General features: G+C 47.1%; 1 protein-coding gene across 3 annotated transcripts in view; it reads right to left on the reverse strand.

The window, feature by feature from the left end:
- The window catches only part of PIAS2 (protein inhibitor of activated STAT 2), a 46,649-nt gene that overhangs the window by 10,687 nt on the left and 11,781 nt on the right, over positions 1–24,181 (reverse strand). For all 3 annotated transcript variants that reach the window (XM_015422835.1, XM_015422834.1, XM_015422836.1), the window contains exons 3-12: positions 20,693–20,777; positions 19,578–19,628; positions 19,382–19,472; positions 17,402–17,536; positions 17,021–17,126; positions 14,750–14,823; positions 12,696–12,856; positions 8,437–8,570; positions 6,416–6,590; positions 2,025–2,164 (exon numbers count right to left, since the gene is read on the reverse strand). In XM_015422835.1, coding sequence (XP_015278321.1) covers positions 2,025–2,164; positions 6,416–6,590; positions 8,437–8,570; positions 12,696–12,856; positions 14,750–14,823; positions 17,021–17,126; positions 17,402–17,536; positions 19,382–19,472; positions 19,578–19,628; positions 20,693–20,777 — 1,152 coding nt within the window. The remainder of the gene's footprint in view (positions 1–2,024; positions 2,165–6,415; positions 6,591–8,436; positions 8,571–12,695; positions 12,857–14,749; positions 14,824–17,020; positions 17,127–17,401; positions 17,537–19,381; positions 19,473–19,577; positions 19,629–20,692; positions 20,778–24,181) is intronic.

Consider the following 24,181-nt stretch of genomic DNA (forward strand, 5'->3'; position numbering starts at 1 on the left):
ATACCTTAGGCATCAGTTTACCCACACCTTTCTGAAACTCAGAGTCCTGTTCATTCTCCTCCCTGGGCCTAGCCGAGAGATCTAAAGTCCTCAATACTTTAGGCAAGATACGCGGGCAAATTTCCTGTGGGAAAAGTCTGGATTGCACCGTCTGTACAGCCATTTCTTATTCCACAGTGGAACGTTTACCTTCCTCCTTGTCTGAAGAGGAGGAAACTTCTGGTTCAGATTCATCATGCCTCATCAGAGGGCTCCTCTCTCTAGAGTCAGACTTATGTCTGCTGTGCTTTGGGGTTACAGGGGCTCTAGAGACGCTAGCTCTGTCTCTGGCTCTCTTAAGACTCCTACCCCTTTCCATCGGAGCGTCCTGAGGTTTGGAGCCTTGTATGGTCTCCAGTATCAGGTCTTTGAACTCCCTTCTCATTTCCCCTCTGAACCAATTCATTATGTCCGGGTTAGTGGCCTCCCTGGGCCCCAGGCCCTCGGTGGTCAGAGAGTCTTGGTGGCTCTGGGATGCTGAAGGCCTTGCCTGCAGGATGTCCCCGGTGGGACTGTCTTGGGCTGCCTTCTCTGCCATTTTCCAGTCAAACCTGTGGGCGGGGGAGAGGGATAGAGACTGAACACAAGCTCTCAATCTATTCCTCCAAGTTTGTCCCCCTGCATTTTGCTTAACAAGGGGAGGATTCCCCTCCCCTGCCTGCTCTTTCTCTCTGAGGTCCTGGACATTATCCAGTGCCTCCCCACCCCAAGGGTACTCGGAGGGGCGCCTATACGGCTGGGAAAAACACTCCCCCCCTTTCCCCGGCTCCCAAGGCCAGTAGGGGTGGATTTATAGCCGGTGTCAGCTTACCGCGTTTCAGGTGGGATGTAAGGAGTCAGCGTTTCTCCGCTCCGTGTCCCACTCATCTGCCCACTGCCGGTTATGGAGAGCTTTGTCTCCTTACCGCCACGTGCAATCGCCTCTGTACTCCTGGGCGATCGGAGCAGGCCCTCCGCCCCAGGGATGGGTAAAGCCAGCAGAGACCCTCCTCGACTGCCGAGGCGTCCGACGCCGTCAGCTGAGAGTTCTTGCCGTCCGGCTGAAAATGAAACCAGCCTTTGCTTTCTCTTTCTTCCATCTTCTCTTTTTCTAAGTGTGTGCTTTCAGCGCAGCCTGAGCACCTCCCACTAGAAGCAGGGCCGGCAAACAAACTGGAGAGCCTGCAAGGGGATAAGCCCCTCTCCACCTGGATCAAAAGCCTGGAGCCGACCCTGCAGGAAGAGGAGGAGCTTATCCCAGAAGTGAGGAATGTACCACGACATAACCACTGGAGAACAAGCAAACCCGGGACCTTCTGAAAGCTAAACAGATGGTCTGCCGGTGAGCCACAGCCCCTCGCGAGGTGGGAGCAAGCATGTCTCTGGTTCAACTGCATATGCGAAGGCTTAGCAGGAGATGGGATGAAGGGGCTGTCCCCAAAGGCTTTACGGGGGGGGGGGGATTGAAAGGAGAGACGGTGGGTCATGCAAGAATGTATGTATGTTCGTCTTTTAAAAAATAAAAAGTTAACAATTAAGAATTCCTGAAGGCAGACAGAGGTCTAAGGGAGCAGAAAGAAAAGTTACTTGAGCAGGAAACCCTTAGATGGCTAGTGGGAAAGGCACTCAGGGAGTATAGGTAATGGCTATGGGTATCTTGACTTGAATGCAAAGACAGAAAGGGAGAAGAAGACCATGAAAGGCTTTGAAGATACGGACAGGGGAATATGCCCTGCACCTAAGACAAAGTCCTCTATAGTACTTATGAGAAATGGGGGCAATGCTCCCTCTAAGCACTTCCACTTTGTGAGCTACCGGCATTAAAGTTGTGAGTGAGCAATTTGGCTTCTGCATAAATTAGTTTGCTCTGGAGCCATCCTTCCTGAGCTAAGACAAGAATCTGTGAGCCGGAGGCTAAAAAGAACTGTGAGCTAGCTCACACTGACTCAGTTTAGGGGGAACACTGGCCGGGGGGGGGGGGGGGGAAAGAGACAGCATCAACCTGCCAGGCAAGTCTGACGAAATACTTGATATTGGTGGGTGGTGGAATGGCACAGAGTAGTCAGTTAATGATGGCGGAATAGCAGCAGGATCCACTGTGTTCACCCCAGGGACTCGAACAGAAGATGGCTGATACATGAGCACCCTGTTTTGAAACAGCAGGAGAAAAGTTAGAAACAACTCCAGTGGTTAGATTCAGGTGGGTAGCCAAGTTGGCCTGAAGCGACAGAACTTTATTTCTTTATTAAATTAGATTTACTAGGCTGCCCTTCCCTGGAAACGGGCTCAGGGCGGCTGACAACAAAATAACATACAGATCTCGATTTAAAACTAAGTTAAAATAATCCAGCAACTGCCAGTAAACAAAAACACCTTACAGACAGTATATAAGATGGGGGGGGGGATTCCGACCCCCCAGCCTGCCTGGGGGGAGGGTTACGAGGGATGCGGAAATTATATAAGAGTGCCAAAGAAGCCCTGCTGCTGTCCTCAACCAAAGGCCCGGCGGAACATCTCTGCCTTGCATGCCCTGCGGAAAAATAAGAACTCCACCAGGGCACAGATGTCTTCCGGCAGAGCGTTCCACCAGGCAGGGGTTAGGACTGAGAAAGCTGTTAGTCTTCATAAGGCTTGTGGGACTTCCACTAGTTTCCAAGAATTCACAAGCGCATGGCAGCAAGTGCCCCTAATGACATGGCAGCTATCTCAAGCTTGTCCTTAGGGACGATAGAGATACCGATTTGAAACAGGCCTGTTATGTAGTATTAACCGTGACACCTTCATGCTCCAAGAGACTTATCTTCAGCTGTTATAGAGTCTTTCTTTCTGTTCTTTCAGCATAAGAGGATCATTTACAGGTTCGGTTCCTTTAAGACTGTATTTCAGCAGGGTTTACGTCCCGCTTATAATCGTATGTCTTATAACGTCATAACGCACTTTATTTGTACTTTGCATGATAGCTTATTTTATATCACTATAAATATTTTTGCAAAAAACAGGTTGTGTTTACATTCTGCAAGGTTGCTTTTGTATTTTGGTCGATTCTCTTATTGGCAACCTTTTCCTTGCTTGTTTGTTTTCTTTCGTGTGGAGGCCAGACACAGCAGAGCCAGTGCCCTCTGACCTCCGGATCACAGGAAGTCAGCTTGGTGTAGTGGTCAAGTGCGCGGACTCTAATCTGGGAGAACCGGGTTTGATTCCCCACTCCTCCACATGCACCCGGCTGGATGACCTTGGGCAAGCCGTAGTTCTGATAAGAGCTGTTCTTGAAAAAGAGCCGTTTCTGTCAAAAGCTCTCCCAGCCCCACCTACCTCACAGGGTGTCTGTTGTGGGGAGGGGAAGGGAAAGGCGTTTGTAAGCCGCTCTGAGACTTCATAAGACTCCTTTGGGTAGTGAAGGGCGGGGTATAAAACCAATATCTTCGCTTCTTCTTCCTCTTCTTCTTCTTCTCTATGCTGTGTTAGCCGTTCCTCTATTTTTTCAACTTCATTTTACAAAATTGATACCCTGCCATTCTGCCTGCCCAAGGGCCACCAAGGCAGCTTAATGGATTAAAATGGACATAATGAAATCTCATTTTAAAACTGTTCAACCAGCCACCACCCCACATTATCGACGCAATTAAAAACCAGAGCTAACCTACATACAGAACATAAAAACAATTAAAAGCATTGAAACTCACTATCTAAAATCTACAGTCTAGTCGTGTTGAAATGGTTGAAATTTTTGATATTTCTCAGCTTTGGAAATAGTCAAGAACGTGCCTTCTTCCAACGGCTGATTGATATACAGTATCATTTAGCCATCTAACCAACCATCCCAATTTGAATATCATATCACTCACTTTGTGTTTGTAATTCAATAATATCACCTCCCCCAAAATGTCTTGGAACTCATATGAGCAGTTGTGTTAACTATCACTTTGAACAAATTGGTATTCCTGAATTAGTTAGTTAGTTCATCTAAGGTCATCGTAATTAGCTTATCTGGTTATACCTCATACCTCCTTTTGTAAGAGTTGTATATCAGTTGGTTGGGGTGACATGATTGAGGTTTATAAGATTATGCATGGGATAGAGCAGGTAGAGAAAGAGGTATTTTCCTTCCTTTCTCACAATACAAGAACTCGTGGGCAGTCAATGAAATTGCTGAGCAGTCGGGTTAGAATGGATAAAAGGAAGTCCTTCTTCACCCAAAGAGTGATTAACACATGGAATTCACTGCCACAGGAGGTGGTGGCAGGTACAAGCATGGACGGCTTCAAGAGGGAATTAGATAAGCATATGGAGCAGAGGTCTATGAGTGGCTATTAGCCACAAGGTATAGATAGGGGCTCTAGGGCAAGTGATGCTCTGTCTTCTTGGTGCTTGGGGGAGGGGCAAAAGTGGGAGGGCTTCTAGTGTCCTGGCCCCACTGGTGGACTTCTTGAGGGCACCTGATATTTTTGGCCACTGTGTGACACAGAGCGTTGGACTGGATGGGCCTTTGGCCTGATCCAACATTGTTCTTATGCTTTATGACGATTGAATTATTCATTCATTCAAAAATTAATAAAAAGTTAATGACTAGAAAAAACAACACATTGAGCTGGATGGACAGATTAACGGTGGAATACCACGTGAAACAAAAAAAGTCTTCACTTCACTCATGAACGTGAGACAGAGAGAGGAGGGGAATGGGTTACTCTCCCTGGGGAGAGGCTGAGTTTTGGGGCCATGACCAAGAAGGCCCTGCCTAACCTCGGAAGGGACGGGGGCACCCACAGCAGGGCCTCCGAGGATGGCCACAGCAGCAGAACAAATCTGGACCCTGCCGTCGTTTGTTACGGAAGCAGAAGAAGAAGAGGAGGAGGAGATTGGATTTATACCCCGCCCTTCACTACCCAAAGGTGTCTCAGAGCGACTTCCAAACTCCTTCCCCTTCCCCTCCCCACAACAAACACCCTGTTGAGGTAGGAGGGGCTGGGAGGGCTCTTGACAGAAACTGCTCCTGAGAGAACAGCTGTGCCAGAGTTATGGCTTGCCCAAGGTCATCCAGCCAGGTGCAAGTGGAGGAGTGGGGAATCAAACCCAGTTCTCCCAGATTAGAGGCTGCGCACTTAACCACGACACCAAACTGGCTCACGAAACAAAGACAGTAGGTGATACGAAAGACCTCAGCCTGAGACCCTGGAGAGCTGCTGCCAGTCTGAGTAGACAATACTGACTCTGATGGACCAAGGCGGCTTCATGTGGCACCCATAGACACTTCCCCAAGTTCCCACCATGGGATTCAGGAAAGCAGGCAAGGCTGTTGTGAAGGCAGAACTGGCAGCTGGCTTGCCTTTGTACAGATAAAAGGAGCTTTCCCCCGGATCCTCCCTGAAAAAGGATCCTGGATCCCATGAACAGGACCTACGGGTCAGCTGTGCAGTTGTAAGGGTTAGGGAGCAGAACATCTCTATCCCCCCATTGTTTTCTTTCTCTCCGTGTGTGGCATTCTGTCTCCCTTCGGCTCCTTCCATGTGTGGGCAAATGTGCTTATAGTCACCATCCCTCTGTGTGTGTGTGTGTGTGTGTGTGTGTTCTCACCTCCCTGTCCTGTGGCAGCCATTTTGTGGTTGGCCCCACCTTCCGTGGCAGCCATTTTGTACGGGCACCTGCTCACCCTGCCTCAGAGCGTCAAAGAATGCCTGCAGGCCCAAGGAGGCTGGGGACCCTTGCCCCAAAGCAACAATTTTAACTCCTGACCCGCAGAGGGACTGACATCTACAAGCCAGTTCTCTGAAATAAAGTGGAGCAAGTAGCAGCTACAGCTTAATTTTGCTTGTCTGAACTGAAATTCAAGCAGACTGTTGGACTAGGACGGGGGAGGGCACAATCGAGAGGAGGAAAAAGTCAGAGAAGGGGCTTGAAGGATGCAGAGAGCAACTGCAGAATTGCTGCCTGGATGATATGAGTTTTATGCGAAGGACGGCAGGAATCTACACGGAGGCGAAACGAGATTTCAGAACCCTCGGGCAGCTGGCAGTGGGAAGGTTCCTGGTTGTCACCCTTCATACTGGGTTGTAGGTTCATTAAGACTCATTATTAGAACTTAAATTTAGCACTAATGCCGCCACTCATTAGAGGCGACAAAATCCAGGGCCGACAAGAGGTTCCGAACGCAACGGGAAATGCAAAGCAAGCGCCTCCCCCTCCTGGCTTGCATCTGAGGGCGGTCTCAACACGGCTTTGCCCACACTACCAATTTGATTCATGGACTCTCTTCCTTCTCTCGTTATGGTGACGGCCTGCGCCAGACCCTACTGGGAAGTTCTCTGCTGGGATCTCAAAAGCAATCTTAAGAAACAAAGACACAAATGAGACTTGAGCGACAAGCACAGACACCGTATTATTTTATAGAAAACCCACAAACCCTTTAGTGGGGCTGGCTTGCGTTTCAGACATGTAGATGCATTTCCTTTTCGGAGGCGCGTCGTCTTCCTCGTCGGAGGAGCTCTCTACGGTGAGGTCAATCACGTCGACCTTCTTCTTGCTGACTTCGCTGCCGGCCGCTGGCGTGGAGCATGGCTTGCCGACGACGCTGGAACCTGGAAAGGAGGAGCGCACCCAGAGGAAGAAGACTGCAAAACAACTCCCCTATTCGATGAGGGTGATGCAGACTGATGATTTTACTGATCTACTTCCCATTGCACTCTTCATTGCTCTAAAATGCCACTGGGGCTATCGGAAAGAGGCAACGGCTTCAAAGCCCTCTCTGCACCCTCGGCTGTGTGGCCACGCTCCTTGAATAAAGGTTGCTCCTCTGATGGCTTCCTAGGAGGAGGATCCCATCTCAGAAGGGTAAGATGTCTCAAAGCATTTCATTTCATCAAATACGAAGGGAGCTTGGAGTCTCGAAAGCGTATACCCCGAAAATCTTGTGGGTCTCTGAGGTTATTGGTCTCTAATTTCAAGAGGGAGTTGGATAAACATATGGAGCAGAGGTCCATCAGAGGCTATTAGCCACAAGGTGTAGCCAGGGGTCCTTTCGTAGACAAAGAGGTGCAGGAGCTCATTAGCATAACTTATTTGCATATGCCACACCCCCTGACATCACCGGGAGTGTGTCAGAAGGCAACACTCACCACTCAGGCTCCACTGGACTGTTTTGGATTGCTAGCTATTGGTGTGGGGGGGATGTGCAGATCTGTCCTCGCAGAGGAGGGAGAGCTTGTGCCTGAATAAAACTTGGTCTGAAAGGTGCCACTGGACTGTTTTGGGCCGGGGGGCGGGGGGGGGGGCTCTGCAGCTTACCTGGCTGCTTCTTGCTCTGACTGAGGGCTGCTGGGAGCAGGGGGTGGGCCTTGTTGCACGTGCCCACCTCCTGGGCTCTGTACTGCCGGAGCTCCACTCCTGTGCGCTCCTGCAGGAAATGACCCCTGGGTGTAGCTAGGAACTCTCAGTCTGGGGCACCGCAATGCTTGAGGGCAGATTCAAAAGGATCCCCACTGAATATAGACTTTGTCGATGCGGCTCAGGAGAGACAGAAACTATTGAGCACATGATGCTCAGATGTAACTGGTATAACAAGATCCGTGACAAATATATTACTCCTCTTATAACAGATATGGTGGGACAATCAGGTGCTGAGCAGTGTAACCGATTGGTAATTGATGGGAGCCAGACAATTACCGAAACTGTGGCAAAATTTTGGGTAGCATGCTACTGCAGCCGAAATACATGATCAAATATATTATAATAGTTGCCTAATATTCTCTGTTTTATGTTCTTCTTTTACTTTATTACACTCAACTGTATTTTTAAAGAGTTTTATTTTACTGTCCTAAATTCAGTTATATGAATGTTATGAATGTTTTAAGCATGTGTGTTCTATGGCTTGTTGCTGTAATAAATGCCTGACTGACTGATTGACAGTCTGGGGCAAGTGAGAAACTGTATTCTTGGTGCTTTTGTGGGGGGGGGGCAACAGTGGGAGGGCTTCTAGTGTCCTGGCCCCACTGGTGGACCTCCTGAGGGCACCTGGTATGTCCGGTCACCGTGTGACACAGTGTTGGACTGGATGGGCCCTTGGCCTGACCCAACTTCAGCTTCTGTTCTGCTCTTCTGTTCTAATGAGGTAGTGCTGGACTGGAATCTAGCTTGCCTCAAAGACGCTTGTCTCCTTTTCAATGGGTGTAAATATCCAGGGATGGAAACAATGCTCCCTCTAAGCTGTGGAGTCTTGTGAGCTAGTGCCATTAAAGCTGTGAGCAAGCAAATGGGCTACTGCACAAATTAGTTTGCTCTGGAGCCATCCCTTCCTGAGCCAAGAAAAAAACGCATGAGCCGGAGGCTAAAAAACTGTGAGCAAGCTCACGCTGACTCAGCTTAGAGGGAACCATGGATGGAACATGAACAGGACTCGCCCGCCCCTGACTCCCAAACACCACTTACTTTCTATCTTCGTGCACTGGGGGCCGGCGACCTTCAGAGACTCCTTCTTTGGCCTCATGGGACACCAGGTTCCATCCTCCTGGAATTTGATCTCATCTACGTCTGAACATTCATTTAAAATTTCCATGAAGAGCCTGGAAGACACCATCAGACGGTATGGATTGGCCTCTGTCGGTTATGCCGAGAGGGGCGATCGGACTTGAAAAAGCATTAAGGGAAAAGAGCTGCACCAGGCTGCACAGCCTCTGCGTATTCCTTTCGTTCCACAGATGCTCCACTGGCTGCCCATTGGTTACCCAGCTCAGTTTAAGTTCTTAATCTAATATAATAGCCTAAGATAAATGCTGTATGCTTTTTTAAAACAATAAACATTGAACCAGGGCTCTTTTTGTAGAAAAAGCCCAGCAGGAACTCATTAGCATAATAGGCCACACCCAACAGCACAAACCCATTAGCATATTAGGCCACACCCTAACAGCACAGCTCATTAGCATATTAGGCCACACCCCATGTTACCAGAAGTGTGGTCATCCAGCCACACCCACCTTTTGCTTCTTATTCTGTTTACTTTGTTTGTTGTCAAAACCCAGGGCTTTTTTTAATAGCAGGAACTCCTTTGCATGTTAGGCCACACACCCCTAATGTAGCCAATCCTAATGAATTTCTGCTTTTGGGTGTGGCCTGTTATGCTAATGAGTTCCTGCTGGGCGTGGCCAACTCAGGAGCCAGCCGGAACTCCGTTCCTGTGCGTTCCTGCCCAAAAATAGCCCTGGAAATAACATTTTGTTGCTTGCACTAACTACGCATAATCTGCCTTGAGTCCCTGTGACAAGGGCGGACTGTAAATAATGTTGTTTTTAAAAAGAGTGAGAACTCTGAGAAGGGAAAAGAGTTGGGTGAAATCCTTACAGAAGATGCTAAAGCCTGGCAGCGTCTTTGGAGAGCATGGGGGTGGGGGGGATCCCTTCCACGGCAACCCAAGATGCTCCCCGACATACACAGCCCCAGGCAGCTTCCTGGACTCCCAGGAAGCCTCTGCCCCACAGCTCTATACGAGCCTGGAAAAGGGTATAAGAGGGACCCAGGCAGCTTGAAGAGACGGGTAGCTGGCAGAGTGGTCAGATGACTGCTTCAGGAAGGAAGGGTGTGCTTTCCCCTAACTGGAACGCCCTGTCTCTTCAGGTTTCCCTGCTCCTCGTTCAAATTGCCACTGCAGCTGAATTGAACCTGTAGGCCCTTTCTTTCCGCTCCCCTCTTAAATAAGAGGGTGCCGCCCTCAGTAAAACAAAGAGTACAAAGGCTTAAAAAGCCTGGCACTCATAGGACTGCTATGTCCTGATATAGAATCATAGAACTGGAAGGGACCTCCAGGGTCATCGAGTCCAACCCCCTGCACAAGGCAGGAAATTCACAAATACCTCCCCCCCCCACACCCATAGTGACTGCTGTTCCATGCCCAGAAGATGATGAAAACCCTCCAGGATTGCTTCCTGACCCCAAAGTGGCAATCAGCACCTCCCTGGTTGTGCAAAAACGGCCACGAGAACTAAGCACTGAGGCAACCCCATGATCTGCCTAAGTTCACAGAATCAGCATTGCTGTCAGACGACCATCTAGCCTCTGTTTGAAAACCTCCAAAGGAGAGCCCACCACCTCCCGAGGAAGCCGGTTCCACTGAGGAACCGCTCTAACTGTCACGGAGTTCTTCCTAATTTTTATCCGAAAACTCTTCTGATTTAATTTCAACCTGCTGGTTCTGGTCCGACCTTCTGGAGCGACAGAAAACAACTCTGCACCATCCCCTAGATGACACATCTGCACCATCCCCTTCAAGTATGCACATCTGTCTGTCTCCTCTCCATACCGCGATGAAACGAAGGCACTACTAGAACTATTATTGGGGTGTGTGTGTGTTCACTTTTGAAATGAACCCTAGTGGGAGGAAGGAGAGAGGAAATCCCAAGTCTCCCCCTCCAACTTAACTGAAGAACAGGTGTGGAAACTACTTAGAAGGTCTGCCGGAACCAGAGCCTATCCTGACTAGTTAAGAGGTGGCCACGGCATGGTTTCATGTTCCCTCCGGTTTGCACTTTTGCTTGGTTCAGGCGTTTCCACCCTACTGCTGCACTCATCCCGGGACTCAGAGTGGCTTACAAGATAAAAGCAAAAAATGCAATGTCCATGTGCCATGTGATGTGCCAACATTCTAGCTGGTGCTAGCTTCAGACTGTGAAATCTGAAACAAGTTGGCACTGGGGCTCCAGACCTCTTCAATGCAAGGGTCTGTGTCAAGGATATCCCTCCCGCTCCCCACAGATGTGTGTGGGGCTGCTTATAATGTTCTCAGTAGGGAAGACAGGCTGCCTGCATTGTGCTCCAAGTCCCATTTAGGAGAAGAGATTGAATTTATACCCCGCCCTTCACTACCCAAAGGAGTCTCAGAGCAGCTTACAATCTCCTTCCCTTCCCCTCCCCACGACAGGTACCCTGTGAGGCAGGTGGGGCCGAGAAAGTTCTTTCGAGAACTGTCCTTTAGAGAGCAGCTCTGAAAGAACTTATAATTGACCCAAGGTCACACCAGCAGCTGCAAGTGGAGGAGTGGAGAATCAAACCCAGTTCTCCCAGATTAGAGTCCACACTCCTAACCACTACACCACACCGGCTCTGAGAATTCTCGGAAGAGTGAACTGGTATATCAAATCTCTCTCTCTCTTTAAATCACCGAAAGGCTTTTCAAAGAATATGATGAATGTAAGCTGGCTGCACCTTGGACTTGAGGGCAGTTGGGCTAGCAAAAACGTACAGATGGGTCACTGTTGTGGACTTCTCTGTAAGGGTACTTTAAGACTGGGAGGGGCTGTGGCTTGGAGGAAGAGCCTCTGCTTGGCATTGCAAAAGGTCCCAGGTTCAATCCCCGGCATCTCCATCTAAAACAATCAGGTAGTAGGTGATGCGAAAGACCTCTGCCTGGGACCGGGAGAGCTGCTGCCAGTCTGAGTAGACAATACTGACCTCAAAGGACTGATGGTCTGATCCAGGATAAGCCAGCTTCATGCGTACCAGCCAGTGTTTTGCCTGCACTGATCCTTTATGGCTTTAGGATCAGTAGGAACGCTTCTGGCAATGCACAGTACAGGTCAGTTATAGAAACTGCTGCCAAGAATTAATTCACTAAATGGAGCTGTCATGATCTGAGCTGTGCAAGTAAAGGCCTGGCAGGCCCAGGGAGCCCGAGTAACAGTGGGAGGAGGCCAGGCCTACAACTCCCAGAAGTCCCTGAGAGGTTTTGGTGCCAATTTTAGCCAATCACAGAGAAAGGGGACTTATAACAAAAGAGCTGGTACAAAAGAAGAGCTGTTCTTTCTTCCAAGAGAGCAGGGCCAGAGGGAAGGCTCCTGCTGGGAGAGAACCTCATCCTGAGAGGAAGGGTGTAGAGATGTGCATTTTGGAATCCCGAACTGAAAAAAATACTGGGGAAAACTTTTTTTCGGGGTTTTCCAGCTTTCGGGATCCCGAAATGGTAGTTTCAAGCCTTTCCGGATATCCGGAGAAAAAAAAACCGGGGGAAAATCGGGTTCCCCCTCCCCCCCCGGCTTTTTCGGCACTGCCGAAAAACGGCATTCGGCAGCTTTAAACTTTAAAGGGCGGCAGGGAAACCCCGTTTTCCCGCCGTTTCCCCCTCTTTCCGGCCTTTTGCTCCTGTTTTCAGGAGGGAGGGAGGAAGAGGGAACTAGACAGCCAATCACTGCAATGCATTTGCAAATGCATTGCAGTTTGCAAAACTTTGGAACTTTTTTGCAGGACTGTTGTTGCTGCCACTAGCTTGCTCTTTCCCCAGGGAAGGAGCACTAGTGGCCAATAGGGTTTTGGCATCTGCTCTCTGGCCAATCACAGAAGGTGTTCCTTTTTGAAATCTTCTGTGTATGGCCAGAGAGCATAAAAGGAGCCAGTCTCCCTGGCTGATTCCATTGCTGTTCCTGGTTACTGGCCTGCTGCTGACTGTTGGTGACGAGAGAGAGGGATTGGCTAGCCTTGGACCGGTTGGCAATTTCTGCTGCCCATGCTGCAGTGCTGCTGCTCCAGAACCCCTTTTCCTGGCCTGGTTTGAAAAATATTAGGGCCCTTCTTTAAAAAATGATCTTTGTTTTAGTGGTTTGGGCCTGGGGTTTGGGCCTAGGGGACCCGTGACAGGAGCAAATGTCTTTAAATTTAAAAAAAAGAAACTAAAAAAACCCCAAGGAATCATAGTCTTCGCTTACCCATCTAATATGAGACTCTCATAAGCAGCTTTCTTGTCACACACAGGGCAGATCCAGGTGGGTTTCTTCTCGTTCATTTGTAGATAGAGAGCAGCATCAAAGCACTGCAGGTGAGTACAAGTAACAGCCCTGCAGGGGATTGTCAGCCTCATTTTCCCCAGCTGGGGACCCGGCCAGACAGAAAGAGAAAAAAGGAAGGAGGAGACGAAAAAAGGAAGGAGGAGACACAGTTGGGAATCAGAGGGAGAAAAGAAATCCACTGTTAGAGTCTTGTAAGAATACCCAATTGCATTAAAGCCATGCCTTGCTAACGAAAGCATAAAACTGAGGCCTGTGCATAGCCCTTGGCCAATGAATTTCAGCTGGACTGGGTGGGTGGCTATCTCTAGCAACGTGCAAACTCCTCTTTCACCCTCCCCACACAAGGTACCTCACTCCTTTCCAGAAGGTTTCGGTCATAACTGTGACGTCCTCACTTATTGAGTAGACAGTTTTACCTTTAAAACCCTCTCTGTGTATCTAAACTTGGTAGATTTCTGCTGACACTAGGAATTAAACATTCCAGATCTCTCTCTTGGAAGAATGACCTAGGGTCTGGACACTTCAGAGGACTATGTGCCCCTGAGGAAGGACTATTCTGATTTCTGGGATGAGTTTAAACAAAAAATGATTTATTTAATAAAGAACAAAATAGGTTTCTGGCTAATTTGAACTGTTGCTGCTGAAAGGAACTTGTAAATATAACTGGCAAAGCACGGGGTCACAGTCTCTCAAACTCCCACTCAGTGTAGACACTCAGTCTAATCTCTCTCTCATATATATATAGCCACACAGGCTGCACTCTTTGTCTTATTCACACAGAATAGACTCAAAAACTCCCATAGTCACACAGACTATGCTCTCTCTTCAAACTTCACACACAGAATCACCTCATAGACCCCCCTCCTCCCACACTCACAGTCATCAACCGATCACATCACATTTATCTCCCTCTATCACGCTTCTTAAAGTACTGCAGTCAAACTAAACATTTAAAGAAACACACACACCAAAACATGAAATCATTACAAAAATATTTCCCCGTTATTCCTATTGTTTGAGCCACTGCATGAAAAGGACGGTTCTACAAACAGCAAGCGAAGCCTCCTTGATGACCGGGGGGGATTGCAAAGTGGTAGCTGTCTTAGTGTGCGATAGAAAAATAAAACTCTGGGGCACTGAGGCACTGGGGTGTGTGTGTGTGTGTGTAGCAAAGTGAAAGCTTATTCACTGCACCAGCACTGCCTTAAGGCAGGCTCACATCCAATGTTCAAAAATATTTGCAGCCAAAAGAGAAAAAGAAAAAAGGAAAGCAGGCTTATGCATATGTGAAGGAGCCTGATCTCAAGTCTCCCTACCAGTGTTCCCTCTAAGCTGAGTTAGTGTGAGCTAGCTCACAGTTTTTAGCCTCCGGCTCACACATTTTTTGTTTTAGCTCATAGAGGATGGCTCCAGAGGAAACTAATTTATGCAGCAGCCAAATAACTTCCTCATAACTTTAATGCCAGGAGCTCACGAAGTAGAATCTTTGCTCAAAAGACTCCACAGCTTAGCGGGAGCATTGCTCTCTACCCAAGTCCTGTCTACTCTTACCATCAGCTGCTCTCCAGGAGAGGCATTTTCAGGCCCTAGGCCTTTGAGCTGTAGATTCCGAGTAACCAACATGCTGTCTTCTGTAAGCCACGTGTTAGGTCCATCTAAATGAGCTACATGCCCTCACTCTCCTCCGGAACCCCCAGAAGCTGGGTTATTGAAAGGACACTCTCAACACTTAGTTCGAAAGAAATGGGAGTGTCATTTCCCCATCATTCACTTGATGTTTTAGGAAGATTTGAATTGTGATAAAATCCAAGTACTACTTTCCAGAAAACTCCACTGGAATCAGCACACAAACTGCTGTTAGCTTGCCAACGCGTCAGCTTACACAACTGCCTTTCCTCCAAGGAAGGCTAAACAACACCCAAGAATTCCCTGTAAAGAATCGTGAATTCACATGATTTCACATCTCTACTTACGGGACACATCAGCGATACCCGCAGACTGGTAGTTGCGATTTCACTGTCTGGATCAGCGGTGAGTTTCTCTTTAACTGTAAGAGAGATTGGCAAAAAGACATGATGCAGTTTTGCTGCAATATAGTTCACACGACAGCCTGGAACAGGCCGTAACACTGCACAAACTCCTCCCCTTCCTGCTCATAAGGGTATACTATCTTCCCTTCTGTTTTTGGAGACTGCCACTATTGGAACCAAAACTTTGGAAAAGCAAGTTTGAAAACTGTGGCTCGGGTTAAGGTTGGCAAGAAACGCTGGCACAGTCTTAATTCCTACCACAGTTCTCCCTTCACCCGGTTCCGAAGGGAAAATACCCAAAAGGATAGAGGGAGGAGGGAAAGCACCCAAGATTACACGACCTCCCAATCCAGCCAACATAGAACTATTAGTAAAACGCCACTTGTTATTTAACTGCTTGGAAAGAAAGATTCCTATTTCGCCAGCTTGCGTATAACAAGATCAGAACACAGCAGATCGTAAGCCAGTGAAATCCTCAGAAGCAGAGTAAGAACCGCACGATAAAAGATGCTACAGAAATGGTCAAGCATGCAAACTTGACTAGGTGAAAAACCCACTACTATAATGTGCACGCCATAAAATATGACCCGACCTAGTCAAGTCTACGCAATGCCTTAGAATCTTAATTTGGAAGTGGCTTTCTGAAAACCATCTGCTCCTGAACTCTCAAGTGTATTTTTGTTGTTGTTGTTCAGTCGCACAGTCGAGTCCGACTCTTCGCGACCCCATGGACCAGCTCCCGCCAGGCCTTCCGGTCTTCCGCCGTCTTCTGAAGTTGGCTCAATGTCATGTTCGTTGCATCGATGACACTGTCTAACCATCTCATCCTTTGCCGCCCCCGTCTTCTTTGACCTTCAATCTTTCCCAGCATCAGGGTCTTCTCCAGTGAGTGCTCCCTTCTCATTGGGTGGCCAAAGTATTTGAGCTTCAGTTTCATTAGCTGGCCTTCCAGGGAACAGTCAGGGTTGATTTCTTTTAGGATTGACTGATTTGATCTTCTTGCAGTCCAAGGGACTCTCAAGAGTCTTCTCCAGCACCATAGTTCAAAAGAATCTATTCTTCAGCGCTCGGCCTTCCTTATAGTCCGACTCTCGCAGCCATACATGCACTACCTCAAACGTAGATTCAGGTGGGTAGCCATGTTGGTCTGAAGGAGCGGAACAAAGTTCGCGTCCGGTGGCACCTTTAAGACCAACAAAGTTTAATTCTGGGTATCAGCTTTCGTGTGCAGGCACACCTCTTCAGATACATTGAAATGGAAGTTATCAGTCCATACATATGGGTAGATGGTGAGCAGCAAATTAGCGTACAGCATAATAATGGTGCTTAATAGATGCAAGGACCAAACTGGAAAAACAGGCTGTGCTTATACGGTCACCAGTTGTTTGGGTTTAATTCTGGGGGGAAACATAAGTGAAAGAAATAAATGTATCGAAATCAGAGATTGGCAGGTGCACCTTTCTTAATTGTGGGATGCTGAGAGTAATCAACGAAGACTCTGTTACTACCCTCCACCCGTCTCCTCTCAAGTGCGGAAGCAACAGAACAGCATCCTCTTCTTTGAGGTGGTACAACTGGCTGTGCAGTGTTAGTGTATCTCCTCTGGTAACTTCCATTTCAGGATATCTGAAGAAGTGTGCATGCAGACGAAACTTTATACCTTGAATAAATTTTTGTTGATCTTAAAGGTGTCACTGGGTGAACTTTGCTCAGTTTCAGGAGAGCCAGTTTGGTGTAGTGGTTAGGAGTGTGGACTCTAATCTGGGAGAACTGGATTTGATTCCTCACTCCTTCACATGAAACTGCTGGTGTGACCTTGGGTCAGTCACAAGTTCTTTCAGAGCTGTTCTCTCAAGGGCAGTTCTTGAAAGAGCTCTCTCAGCCCCACCTACGTCACAGGGTGTCTGTTGTGGGGAAGGGGAAGGGAAAGATGTTTGTAAGCCGCTTTGAGACTCCTTTGGGTAGTGAAGGGCGGGGTATAAATCCAATCTCTTCTCTTCTTTTACCTCACATTTAGGTATATGGTACTCTGCTCTGAGACTCCTTCGGGTAGTGAAGGGCGGGGTATAAATCCCATCTCTTCTACCTTACATTTAGTAATATGGTACTCCAAGAACCAAAGGAGAGACTGTACTGCTTTTCCTGGAGAAATCTACTGCTGATGACAAACAGGGCATGAAAATAAAGAAAAAAGGAAAGAATTGCTCTACTCACTTAGTGCTCTTGAATGATCCGGGTTTCGAATACCTTTCAGCTTTAGCCTCTGTAACAACATGGCTGAAGTGAGCTGCCGCACAAGATACACAGACATTGAGTAACTCTATTGGGGGGGGGGGGACAAAAAAAGGTAATGTCATTTCAGTGCACAAAGCTGCCACATACCGACTTGCTGCATAGGTCAAATCCTCACTCTAACACAGCAGCTTGGCCCAGTTACTCTCTCAGCCTAGTGCACCTCACTGGCAATAAATATCTGAGCACATCAGCACAATGGAAAGTGTGTTCCATAAAAACATTACTTACACTTATCTGAAACTGTTCTGAATTCTTTAAAGGCAAACATTTTTGAGTTGTACGAAAAAGCTTCCAACTTACCTTTCCAATTTCAGATGCCCAAGAAATGGAGATCTGATTTGGCACTGCAGAGGACAACCTAACTAACGATGTGATATTCAGCGGGCGCCCGGGTCTCTTTTGCTCAATCCCGTTTTTGGGTGGCGGAGCATATCCCTAGAAAGCAGAGCAAACACTTTTTTTTCCCCCTTCAGGGAGTAGTTGGCTTAGCTTCAAAACTCTAGAAACCTGGGGAAAGCACAGTCAAAATTGGGATGTGTAAAGGGCTTTAATTTCCCTGGAAGAGTCATTAAGCATTTCTGTGCCCCATTTTTTTTTTTTTTTTTTGCTAGAAATGGTTAAGGGACCCCTTACATATCAGAGGAACCTTTACTGTGCCCTCCTCATTACAGGCCTTCCAGCAGCTTTTAAACACAACTCGGTTCTGGAAGGCCTTTGAACAGGATTTTATGTCACTCCTGGGCTGTATCCCGTTGGGAGACCGCGTTCACGGCATTTTGATAATCTATACTGTATTTTATGTTTTTTAAATCGGTGAACTCTCTTAGGCTGGAAAAGTGAGAGACACATTACTAAAATTATTCCTTTGTGCTGACATATCAAGCTGGGGTTTGTAACCCATGACTCCAAAACCAAATATGGCTCTTAAAAAAATAGAAATTCAGTTTTTAAAGTTAAGGTATAATTGAAGGGATAATACACCTTAACTTTAAAAAATGGGGTTGTTTTTTTTTTGGGAGAGGGGAAGTTCCATGACCAGATCTCAGAAGCCAAGCAGAGTTGGCCCTGGTCAGTATTTGGAAGGGAGGTCACTAAGGGAGTCCAGGGTTGCTACGCAGGGTAGGCAATGGCAAACCCACGGTGACTATCTCTTGCCCTGAAAATCCTACAGGGTCGTTATAGGACAGCTGCGACTTGATGGCACTTCCCACCATCACATTGGAGGAGTGGTTGGGGTGCTGGAATAACCAGAATCAATGAAAATGGAAGGCAAAGATTTTGTGGGGTTAAAGGAAGTCTTACAGATGCTTTAAAGAAAAGTGCATGATAAAGATGAACTGCTGTCAGTAATTCAGGTGGGAATCATGCACAGGTTCACACCAGTGTACATAAACAACTGTGCTCCTCTATATTATTACTTATTGAGCAACCACATGTGCACCACTTTTCTAAAAAAAGTACTTGCAACGGCCAGAATCTAGGCTACCAAAACGTTGTGGATTATTAATCAACCAGCCAGTTATCGGTAACCGTAAGCTTCTTATTTTCAGTTAAAGGTAAAGGTTTCCCTTGCTCGAAAGCCAGTCGAATCCGACTCTAGGGGGTGGTGCTCATCTCCATTTCCAAGCCGAAGAGCCAGCGCTGTCCGAAGACGTTTCTGTGGTCATGTGGCCGGCATGACTAAACGCCAAGGCGCACTGCACGCTGTTACCTTCTCACCGAAGCGGCACCTATCTATCGACTTTTGAACTGCTAGGTTGGCAGGGGCTGGGACCAGAGATGGGAGCTCACTCTGTCACATGCCACTCGGGTCTCGAACTGCCGAACTACAGACCTTCCGGTCCGCAGCTAAGCATCTTAATCACTGAGCCACCCTGGCCCCAGTTAGGGGAGCAAATAAGCCCTGATTTGGACAGTCCAGGCTACCCGGATCTCATTGGATCTCAGAAGCTAAGCAGGGTCAGCCCGGGTTAGTACTTGGACGGGAGACCACCGTGGAAGACCACAACACAGAGGCAGGCAGTGGCAAACTGCCTCTGAATGTCTCTTGCCTTGAAAACCCCCACAGGGTCACCAGAAGTCAGCTGTGACTTGATAGCAAAAAACAAACAAAAAAACAAAACAAAAATGCAAATGAGCTCTCTTATTTTGGGCTTTGATGATCTCTTGCTCTGAACTTTGACACGCTATATAGCTCTTGTACGGTAAAAGGCCGGGAATCCTGCATTAGGCTTTCAAGCTCAGCACTGGGAGACACTTCTCAAATATTTAAGAACTTACCGGCAATGGGAAAAGTTTTCCATTTACTTTTATGCACAAACTACTTGGGTAATTATCCTCTTGAGGGCAGCTGGTCTCCGCCAGGCACAACCTGTTTGCGGAAGAGAATCTTTGTTAAAGGGCAATATCACAACCCAGGTTAAAACTGTATGCTAGTTTTAAAGGCATATACACAACATTTGTGTGTAAAATTCACCTCAGCTGAACTTGCACAGTGTAATCTCTTCGGCCTCCTGGCAAGAAGTCCCTGTTCACGACAAAAGCACCAGTTAGACATTACTGAAATGGCTTCTTGGTGAGAAAAGCTAACCTGTCCCCTACCATATGGAATGCCAGCCATATTTTTAGGGTTCTCTTCTCAAATGTGTGGATATCTGCAACTACCACGGTCTCTACTTAAAACTGCAGACGTTTGCTATGAATTGCTGCTTGTACAGGACAAGAGAAGAGGAGAAGAGACTGGATTCATACCCCGCCCTTCACTACCCGAAGGAGTCTCAGAGAGGCTTACAAACTCCTTTCCCTTCCCCTCCCCACAACAGACACCCTGTGAAGTAGGTGGGGCTGAGAGAGCTCTTGACAGAAACTGCTCTTTTCCAAGAACAGCTCTTATCAGAACTACGGCTTGCCCAAGGTCATCCAGCAGGAGTGGGGAATCAAACCCGGTTCTCCCAGATTAGAGTCCGCCCACTTAACCACTACACTAAACTACACAGATAACTGATATAACCATTTGCCACAGTGACTAAAGCTATTGCTTATGATATGTGGTCCGCTTTCACAGCTGTAGAGACACTGAAATGGAAAGCTGACAAATCTGCTCTGAAGAAATTAACTGTGGAATGAACAACTAAAAGCTAGGTCAATTTATTGTATTCTAAGGGCTGACGGACTACACTTTCAGAGCTGTCTGTTCCCTTGCCATATTGTATAGTTACATGCAGTGAAACTTAAAAGGTGGCTGTGATCGCACCGTTTATCACACATTTACAGTTGTGAAGCAGCTGCCCCATATCTCGAAGTGGGCTAGCAAAAGGTTTCAAGCTGCAGTAAGGAGTCGCGTTTCCGTCTCAGTTTGTCTTTGCCATACATTTTGCCACTGTGTTTAGAAGCCGCCCCATAGACACCGAATAGCCATCATGCATTAGCTGCAAGGATGTTTACCCATCATGCTTTAGCCCCAGAGGGGATATACAATGCCCATAGAGGAACCAGAGTTGTTTCCACACAGTTTCACTTCTCTTCAATTTTTGCCCAAGGAAGTTAACCAAATTCTCCATCAGTAAACTCGTGAAAACGCTCCGTCATTACCTGGAAATGCAGATTTCTCTGACTTGTTGAGGTGTTAAAGCAAAGATGAAGAACTTCTCTTGAAACCTCTGAATACTGCTCTGTACTAAAGAGAGGCACACAAAAGTAACCTTTATGGTGATGACTGCTGAAGTAGTCTTGATTCAACTGAGATAGAGGCAAACGTGTAACTTTCCCAATTTGACAAACACCCATATGACTTTAAACTGAATGGCTACTGTGTTGTTTTCACATATTCAGGACAAATTAAGCTCATAAATGAATCCTCTGTAGTCTAATGGCTCTAAAGTTTGCCAACTACTCTTAAATTCCAGAAGCAATTAGATTTTGCAATTCTCAGGAGTTCAGCAAGCTTAGCTTTGGTTAGGTTGTACAGCGACTGTAACTGAAGACACTTCCCCAACTTGGAGTCAACGTACTATAATCAGTATCAGCTAATGTGACCTGCACGGCTTACATTCTGCAGAAATAATTCTGCAGACACAACTCTGCTGATATCTGAACAGTCATATGCCAACAGGATCAAGCATGCAAGATGCAAACGTTTGGCAGCATACTATATGCATAACCACACCCACGCTTGTAAAAATGAAAACAGAAAGTTGAGGATAATGTATTCATCTCAAAATCTCCATGGTATCTTGATTTTATTCACAGCAATAAGACTAGCTGCTCGCAAGATCAGTAAGAACACCATGGTTAAGGAAGCGTAACAATGGCTTGACACGGATCTGAATTGACAAACCACGGTTTGCAACTGATCAGCAAACAGGAATCCGAAGGGGACCCAACGTGGTTAGCAGAAACCATGACTTGAAAACTACAGTTTGGTTTGACGTGATGGCTAAGCTGACAATCCCAAAGTAATTGTTTCGTTTTTTATTTTTTGCTTTTAGGTTACTGAACCTGAAGTCTGGTGTGCCGAGCACACGGAAAACAAAAGCACATAAGTTCAGTTCACGTTCTGTCTACAGCCCACAGGCCATTCAGAAGCAGAAAACTATGTATATAAGCAGTTCTAAACTACAGCGTAGGTGCAAACTATGGTGCAGGCGTAAACACAAATTGTAGTTTGGCATGTCTGAATTCAACCGGGGTAGCCATGTTTGTCTATTGTGGCATACTAATAGTCCATTGGCACCCTAAAGACTAACAAGATTCATTGCCCTATGATGATTATGATGATGATGAGGAGGAGGAGGAGAAGAGGAGATTGGATTTATCCCCCGCCCTTCACTTGGGAGTCTCAGAGCATCTTACAAACTCCTTTCCCTTCCCCTCCCCACCACAGACACCCTGTGAGGTGGGTGGGGCTGAGTGACACAAACTGCTCTTTCAGGAACAGCTGTGCCAGAGCTTGTGACTGACCCAAGGTCACACCAGCAGCTGCATGGGGAGGAGTGGGGAATCAAACCCAGTTCTCCCAGATTAGAGTCCGCGCACTTAACCACTACACCAAACTGGCTTTCGTGAGTCAGAGCTCGTGGCTTCAGATGCTGTGAAGAGGAAATCCTTTTGGAGATTTTTAATAGAAAAATTACAGGGCGGAGGAAGAAAGAGAAGATGGGATGGAAAGGCTCAGGGTGAATCCTGTCATAAATCTTTCAAGCGTGATTCCCATGTGAGGGACGGGCACAGATTCGAGTGCTGCAAATAATGGATGATGAGAGAAACGGCTTCTTCCTTGATCCCATTTATTCTACTTCATTACACTTTTATCTATCTGCATCCCATGGGAGGTGGAACCTCTGGGTTCCCTCGTCATCTGTTATACGTAAAAGCCAAATCTGTTCTACTACCTTATACATGGAATCACACCTGAAAGATTTATGACAGGATTCACACCACGCCTTCTGGTGCTCCAACTCCTCTTCTTCCTCCCCAGTCCCCACCTTCCATTACCCTTATGGAAGCCTCCAAAACGATTTCCTTCCCACAGCATAGGAAGACGTGAGCTCTGACTCATGAAAGCTCACGTTGGAATACTGGTAAAAAAGCTTTTGTGTGCCTGCACACTGCTTCAGATGCCACCTGATACCACAGAATCGGACAAAGTGTGCCTGCACATGAAAGCTGATACCCAGAATTAAACTTTGTTGGTCTTAAAGGTGCCACTGGACCCAGACTTTATTCTGTGGCTTCACACCAACATGGCTACCAACCTACCACCAGAACAGCCAAGTGATGAGTGTCCATTTATCCAAGCAAATGAATTCCTGATGGCAACACTTTGAAACTGAAAGTTTTACGTGGCTCTTGTCGAGTTACTGTATCAGGCGCACACACATTTATTAAAGGGACTTTTCACTTCAGATTCTTAACGTTTAGGAGCACCGAGGAGCCTCATGGGAACCAAAACCTCCCTGCAACTTTGCTGTGGCTAAGATCCTTTTGTTACAACCCCATGGTTACTTTCTGGCAGCATTATGTTGATAGTAGATTAGTAGATTTTATGACATCTTATTTACTTCCTTCATTTATACCCTGCCTTCCTCCCCAATGGGGGACCCAGAGTGGCTTAGACAGGTCTCCTCTTCTCCATTTTATCCTCACAACTACTTTGTGAGGCGAGTCAAGCTGAAAGTGTGTGACTGGCTGAAGGTCACCACGTGAGCTTCTCTGGCAGAGTGGGGAATCCGACCTGGACTCCTGCAGTGCTCCCTCTAAGCTGTGGAGTCTCGTGAGCAAAAATTCTACTTTGTGAGCTACTGGCATTAACGTTGTAGGCGAGCGATTTGGCTACTGCATAAATTAGTTTGCTCTGGAGCCATCCTTCCTGGGGTAGGACAAAAATGTGTGAGCCCGAGGCTAATAAAACTGAGCTAGCTCACACTGACTCAGCTTAGAGGGAACACTGGCTCTCCTGGATCCTGGTCGGACACTCTAACCACTAACACCACAATGGCTCTCAGTTATACTTTTGGAAGAATGGGCTATACTATGGTGATTCTTCAGTGCCAGAACCCATAAACGTAATTACCAGCTGTGCCCCGGTATTCTTCCTTGCACATATAATGCAAGCTTTGTTTCTATCATTCCCCCCTTAGAGAAGCAAGATTATGGCAGACTTTTATACACTATGACAACAGGTGGACAGGCATTCTATATGCAAGATGTTAAGAAAGGCTTCACTAATATCGAAGTAGTACGCGAGTGTGCTTAAAAGTTAATGCCCAGACTCCAGAAAAGCCCAAAAGCACCTTTAAGACTAACAAACTTCACTGTAGCACAAGCTTTCGAGAAACACAGCTCTCTTCGTCAGACGCGTCTGATGAAGAGAGCTGTTTCGCTCAAAAGCTTATGCTACAGTAAAGTTTGTTAGTCTTAAAAGTGCTACTGGGCTTTTTACTATTTTGCAGCAACAGAGTAACATGGCTAACTCCTCTGGATCTACATCCAGAAAAGCAGCATCCTCACACCAGTGTTGCTGCCTCCACTGTGCATGTGGTAGGTCACTTCTAAAAGTTTCCTGTGAGAAGCTTCAGCCCG

This window comes from Gekko japonicus, unplaced genomic scaffold, assembly GCF_001447785.1.
Source record: "Gekko japonicus isolate JY-2015 unplaced genomic scaffold, Gekko_japonicus_V1.1 scaffold4504, whole genome shotgun sequence".
NCBI classification, from domain to species: domain Eukaryota; kingdom Metazoa; phylum Chordata; class Lepidosauria; order Squamata; family Gekkonidae; genus Gekko; species Gekko japonicus.